The sequence below is a fragment of the Cryptomeria japonica genome, chromosome 11 (genome assembly GCF_030272615.1).
Source record: "Cryptomeria japonica chromosome 11, Sugi_1.0, whole genome shotgun sequence".
NCBI lineage: Eukaryota > Viridiplantae > Streptophyta > Pinopsida > Cupressales > Cupressaceae > Cryptomeria > Cryptomeria japonica.
The window spans coordinates 622,264,585-622,271,478 of record NC_081415.1 but is presented as its reverse complement, the minus strand read 5'-3'; the positions used below and the strand labels follow the sequence as shown (position 1 = coordinate 622,271,478).

Here is a 6,894-nt window from a genome sequence, read left to right as displayed (position 1 = left end):
GATGCAAGGAAGCAAATGGATAGATGAAAATGTCAAATCTGCAATTGCATAAATGATCATGAATAAATTAAAAAAAATTAATTTAGATAATAACAAATATAAGTGAATAAATGTACAAACAATTAAGATATGAATAAATATATAAGAATATTTTTCTTACCAAAAAAGACAAAAAAAAAAAATAACAGAAAAAAATGAATATGGTTCCAAAGAGTACCATGAAAATTTCAAGATCAATTAATATAATTCATACGCCTTGGCGTCCTCTTTTTCTAAGGAAAATCTCCCTTGAATAATATCCAATCTCGCTATTAAGTAAAGAATACGGAGAGGAACCTTAGATAAGGTGCACATTAATCCCGTCAAAATCAATCGTGACATTAGTGAGGTGCACATTAATATGGTCAAAATTGATCGAAATTGAAAGAGAGTATGCATTAATGTGGTCAAATTTTAATCATAAAAATAGGCAAATGTATATTAACTCGTTGAAAAGAATTTCACGTCGAAAGATAGTGAAATTGTCGAGGACATGAATGTGGTCTTAAAATATCGACAGTTCTGAGTGTGAAATACAACTCCTGGAGTTGCACAAATTTCAGAACGTGAAAGGTAAAGATTCAATCCAAAATGCTTGGAGCGCATTCCATACACTTCGGAGTGGATGTCTGCGTGTAAAATTCCAGTCGTAGACATCAATGTGATCATATTGCACGCAGACTGAAAGATACTCGAATCGAATTGAAACGGGAGATTCTGGCGTGTTGTCTATCCATTAATCTTGAAGCTACACATTTGACCGTATTTATTAGTCAGGTCAGTTGTGCAATCGGAGTTCTAGACGGAGCTATAAAAGTCAATAGAGAGATAAATATGGCTATTCAGTCTTTATAATGTGTAGGTATGCAGTTATATATATGTTACATGTATTGTATATATAGAATGTGATAGACGTTGTCATGTAATTATATGTATGTATAACATGTAATGTATGTATAACATGTATTGTATGAATAAGATACTAATATATAATAAGAACTGAATAACGTTGAAGATAAATATGACCATCCTCACAACTTCTCCTTAAAAAGAGTAGAGAAATCGATATTATCGTTCTGGGTGGACATGGATATCCTTGTTCTGTCGGCTTCAGTTTTAGGTTTTGTGCTCCTTTTTTATATTCTCAAGTCCTCAGGCTCCCTTTCAAAGGCCTCCGCCACTCTCCCTCCTGGAAGTTTTGGGTGGCCTGTAATAGGAGAAATGCCCGAATTCGTAGCCTCCATGTGGGCCAACGGATATCAGAGCTTTCTAGAGAATAGGAATAAGCGATACGGAACCATCTTCAAAACATCTTTGTTTGGCTACCCAGTAGCAGTGTTTTACAGTGCTCAAGGCAATCGATTTCTCTTCAACGCCGACGTCCAAAGCTATTTTCCTGCTTCGGCTATGAACTTATTGGGAAATTCCTTAATTAGCAAAGTTGGGGAAGACGCCAGAGTAGTGAGAAAGATGCTCATGAACTTTCTAAGGCCACAAGCTCTGCAGAAATTCGTGGGCAGAGCAGATTCTATCGTTAACGATCATATCAATAGTAAGTGGATTGAAAAGCAGCAAGTAAAAGCGTTTTCTCTCATTAAAGGCGGTTTGTTTGCTGTGGCTTGCAGTCTGTTTATGAGCGTTGGCGATGAAGTCCAACAAAATGAACTGCATGGTCCTTTCAGCGATATATTAAAGGGAATTGTGCAGATCCCTGTGGATATCCCTGGAACACCGTACCACAAAGGTTTCATCGCTAGAAAGCAAGCCCACAAATTAATGCAAAAGGTCGTAGATAGAAGGAGGAAGGATTTGTCAAGCGGGTCAGCTTCACCGGAGCAGGACTTATTGTCCTTCCTTCTCTGCAACGTTGATGACCGTGGGCAAAAAATGAGTGACGAAGATATCATAGATAATATCATGATGCTTGTTGTCGCCGGCCATGAGACCACCCTTGTCGCCGTAACGTTTCTGCTAAGATATCTGGCTCTCCATCCACACTGCTACGCCCAAGTACTTCAAGGTACAATTTACATATTCTCTATGACATTATTGTTCTATGACATTATTGTTCCCAAATATACAAAATTAATGCTATCAAATTTGGTATCTTTGTTGTTTTTAAATTTGATTGTGTTACTTTCTTTGTCATAATATTTCGGATCACTTTTTGTTGAGGAAGAGTTACAAGGAGATTTTTTTATTTGTTATAATTTTTTTTTATCTTGATGATGGATTATAAGGAGATTTTTTCTTTTGTTATAATTTATTTTCATCTTGATGATAGATCATAGAGTATGAAAAAAGATAAATGTATGAAATTATTAATATAAAAAGATCGACAGAGCATCTACATGATAGATCATAGAGTATGAAAAAAGATAAATGTATGAAATTATTAATATAAAAAGATCGACAGAGCATCTACAGATCATTACTGAGATGGAAGGGAGGCAAGATTTGGAATGGAATGACATACAAAAGATGAAGTATTCATGGAGAGCGGCACAGGAGACGTTGAGACTACAACCTCCATCTCTAGGCTCGTTGCGGGTGTGCTCGGAAGACATCTCTTACGATGGGTTTGTCATTCCCAAAGGATGGAAGGTAAGCAAACCCGTCAAAACAACTGAACCAAACACAAAAGAAAATAAGTCCTTATGATTTTTTTCTATTAATTCATTCACCAAAAGTTGTTGAATGGTATCTTGTTTTTGGTTGGATTGTTAATTATGTTGAGTACAGTTATGCTGGGCAACATATTCTACGCATAAGAAAGAAGAGTATTTCCCTGAGCCGGAGAAATTTGATCCAGGGAGGTTCGAAGGGAAGGGGCCAGAGCCGTATACATTTGTGCCGTTTGGAGGGGGCCGTCGAATGTGTCCGGGGAATGAATATGCACGGATGATAATTTTGGTGTTTCTTCATAACATAGTCAAAAGTTTCAAATGGGATTTGGTGGACGCAAATGAAAAGATCTTCTGTAATCCGCTGCCCCTTCCTGCACAAGGACTGCCCCTTCGCCTGCTTCCACTCTCTCAACAGAAAGCCGTCTAAGCGATTCTCACCTTAATTCACTATATATTTGTTTTAAGTATGCATTCCACTGTTGTTTTGTGCTTAAGGTTTGTTGTTAGATTTTTTCCAATATTAGGAATTGGAAAACGTGTGTTAAATGTAACTAAATGGCATTGAGCTACATGCTTTATCATTACGTTGAAATAAATCTAAACAGGTACAGATATCTTAAAAGCATCTATTTAATATTTATGAGATATTAATAGTGTTAGTTTATTTATTTTCAAATGATTTTATAAGTGATATTTCAAGGATTTATTATTATTAAAGATATTTTATAAGAATAGAAAGTACATTATAAGGAGCAGCAGTTCCAAAAAGTATCAAGTATCACCGAATAAAAAGATAGGATGAAGCATGTGTAGCTACATCAGATGTATATGAAATTATAAAAAATAAAGACTATATGAAGCTAGTCCCAGACTCCTATAGCACTATTACTGCATTCAACTTTATAAAAACCTTAGGTGCCAAGAGTGGCACAGTCAGGTTAGGAACAAATTCAATAGCCACCAAGTGTTCTATTCTTATCTTCTTGATGGTACCTTCATCCTTTGGTGGTTTAGGAATCTTTTTCTCCTCCATGAATCTTCTTAGTAGTTCAAGTTCTTGTTGATTCAAGTTGTTCCTTCTGTTGGGGAAGAAATGGGATGATTTAATCTTTGTCTATAAACAATACCAATGTCTTCCTTAAGCAAAATCCTAAACAAGTCTTTGGAAATTTTAAGAATAGTTGAGACCTGCAACATAATAGTCAAATAAGGGAGCTCATGCTTGAACTTAGTAAGGTACCTTCTAATGCCGGAAGATCCCTACATTCCTCTTCTTCCAAATGAACCACATAATCACATTTATAAGAATGAGCCAAAAATTATTCAATTTAACATTAAAAGCATCAACATATCCTGCAAGAATTTTATGCCAAGAAAAGCTACAAGGATCATTCCAGTCAACAAGTAGCCCAAAGAAAAGAGACCAAATTGCAATTATACAACTACACTAAAAGAAAAGATATTCAAAAGTTTTAGGGACACCACAAATATCACAAATTCTATTATTCAAGCCATATGGATGCAAATCAAGACCAATAGCAAGTTTTTTAAGTAATAACAACCAACAAAAAAAAGCTATTTTGAGCTCCACAGAGATATGCCAAATGTGGAAAGGTTTGTTAGATCATTTAGTATCAAACCATTCAAATTTTCAAGAAAGGTGGTGCAGGAACACCTAAGGGTGAGGAAATACCCTTTGCAATTTTGGCAATTTTGGCATAAGGATTTGTTCTAGTCCATTAGGTTGTATGTTTGGAGCTTGGAGCACATTTTTATCTTCATTTTTAAATATTCATGTTTTCGGCATAACTTGCTCTGATGAAGTCGCCAGCGGTTGGAGCGAGTCAAAGCGAACCATCGGATATCAATGGGAGTGTTTTGAGGCTACCTCGATAGCTGATGAAACCACCAGCTAATGGGTGAGCAAGTCTCGGGTTGATCTATGTCGGTTGCTATACCACTATGGCAAGTTGCACGAGGTTTATCGCCTGCGACTTGGCGACCATGGTGGGACCCAGCAAGAAGTCAGCGAGTGGAGCAACTAACAGGTGAGTGAGTCCCGGGTTGATCTATGTCGGTCGCTATACCGCTATGGGAAGCTGCACGGGGTTTATCTCCCGCGACTTGCCGACCATGGTGGGGCCTAGCGAGAAGGCAGCGAGCGAAGCGAGACGAAGTCGACCCATCAGGTATCAGTGTAACTAGTTTTTGTGCCACCCGATAACTCGATGGGAAAGCATACGCTTTGGAGCGCACCATCGGCCATCGACAGGAGGTGTTTTAGGCTATACCAACAACCCGATAAGTAAGCTTTTTCTTGGGAGCGTACCATCGGCCATTGGCAAGAATGTCTTGATGCTAACCCGATGACCCGATGGAAACCAATGTGGAAGTATGCAATGTGTGAAATGTCATCGGACATCGGAGTAAGTGTTTTGAGGCTACTCCGATGGCCCGATAGAAAAACAAGTGATTTGTAAACCGCCATTGGACGTCGAGATAATTGTTGCGGTGCTAACCCGATGACCCAATGGAGGTTGAAAATCAATTACAGTCAGAAATTGAATTGTGTTTGAATTGTGTCGAGTTGAATCTCGTCCGTTAGGGATGTTTTCATGAGATGTCGTAGAGGCTATAAAAGACCTAATGGGCATTCTGTAAGGAGGTTGGATTGGGATTGTTGGATGTGTTAGTTCCACAAAAACAAACTTCTTGTAATAACAACTAGAAGATCATTTTCTGGTTATTGTCTTAGAGTTCTATAAATCATGGTTTAAATATTTAGAATGCCAGTGTGATAGAGTAGATGTCACTTTTTAGTGTTTTGTGAGTTTCGATTTTGAAGTCGTGCCAAACTCGGCTCTGTAAATAAAGTTGTCTTTCTGTTTCTTGTTTTTTGTTGGTGACAAGCAGTCAAAAACATGGCTTTGTCTTGATTCTCCATCGTGGGATCCACATGACCATTGGAGGTTGTCAAGAAGAGCCAGTCATGTACAATAGAGTTCCATTTGTAGCAAATCAAGGAATGGCGTCAGCCATTTTAGCAAACTGGCCCTAGACGAGCTTGATGATAGCCCGACTAGGTATCAATGACCAAAAGTAAATCACTTATAGGGTAGATTAGAGTCTAGGCTATTAGCCTCAGATCAGGGAAAGAAGGGATCAATAGGAGAGAGATCCAAGCATGAGGAGGAAAACAACTTAGGAGAAGTTGTAGGTATAATCCATGGTAGAGTAAACCCTACAAGGTGTCTGGTTAGATTCAGTGGATTAGTGAGTTGGTGGATTTATGAAAGTGAATTCACAAAGAGAAGAGTAACAACCCTTGGTTGTGAGGACCTAGAGTGGATTAGGGGAATAGAGAGAAGTATTCTCGAGTTAGGCTAGGAAGAAAGCCTTGGAGTGAGTCAAGTTGACTCAAGCAACTAGGATCCTCCCTATCAGATTGGTATCAAAGCAAGTCAAATATTTGGGGTGAAGAGTGTAAGATTGATCTAGTATCAGAAGAAGGAGTAAAGATGGTGACCAATGCAGAATTGGCTAAGCAGGTCGCTGACCAAGAAGATGAAAACTGATTGCTCAAGGAAATGTTGGAGCAGTTGGAGCAGAAACTAGGTGTGATGGAAGTCAAGACAACATAAGTGAGTGGGAAGATAGAAGAGAAGGGTGAAATGGTGGCAATAGAGGATGAAGTCCCTATACCAGACCCTGTTATTGATCAAGAACCATTCTTGAAGGCTTTGAAGACAATGAGTGGAAAGTCATTGGAAGGAGTACCACTGTTTAGTGGCAAGATGGAAGAAGAGTCGGTAATGGAATGGATAGAGGGTATGGAAAACCATTTTGAGTGTGAAGGTGTGACTAAGGCCCAAAAGGTAAAGGTGGCAAAGTCAAGAATGAGAGGTGCTTCCGTAACTTGGTGGAAGTTTATACAAAATGAGAGAGAAAGAGAAGGTAAGATCCCCATCTCTACTTGCAAAGGGATGGTAAGAAAAATCAGAGAGACTTATCTTCTTGAGGATTATGAAGTGTAGTTGCATAGAAAAAGACAAAACCTAAGGCAAAAGGAGTTAGATGTAAGTACCTACACTAAAGAGTTCCAGAAGTTGTGTCTAAGGTCAAAAGTGCTTGAGGATGAGAGCATCAGAGTAGGAAGATACCTTAATGGTCTAAGATGGAACATACAAGAAGAAATAAGTTTGTTGAGTTCAAATACCGTTCACAAATG

At 38.3% G+C, this 6,894-nt stretch overlaps 1 protein-coding gene across 1 annotated transcript; it reads left to right on the top strand.

Annotated features, from left to right (window-relative positions):
- Positions 1-1,082: 1,082 nt before the first annotated feature.
- LOC131063082 (cytochrome P450 716B2) lies at positions 1,083-3,266 on the top strand. Its single transcript, XM_057996856.2, has 3 exons — positions 1,083-2,059; positions 2,456-2,643; positions 2,782-3,266. The coding sequence occupies exons 1-3, from the start codon at positions 1,126-1,128 to the stop codon at positions 3,091-3,093; spliced, it is 1,434 nt and encodes a 477-aa protein (XP_057852839.2). The 5' UTR covers positions 1,083-1,125; the 3' UTR covers positions 3,094-3,266.
- The last annotated feature ends 3,628 nt before the right edge of the window (positions 3,267-6,894 follow it).

Coding starts and splice junctions, on each gene's coding strand:
- LOC131063082 (XM_057996856.2), top strand. CDS start 1,126: ATGGATATCCTTGTTCTGTCGGCTTCAGTTTTAGGTTTTGTGCTCCTT. Junction 2,060..2,455: donor CTACGCCCAAGTACTTCAAG/GTACAATTTACA, acceptor AAAGATCGACAG/AGCATCTACAGATCATTACT. Junction 2,644..2,781: donor TCATTCCCAAAGGATGGAAG/GTAAGCAAACCC, acceptor TGTTGAGTACAG/TTATGCTGGGCAACATATTC.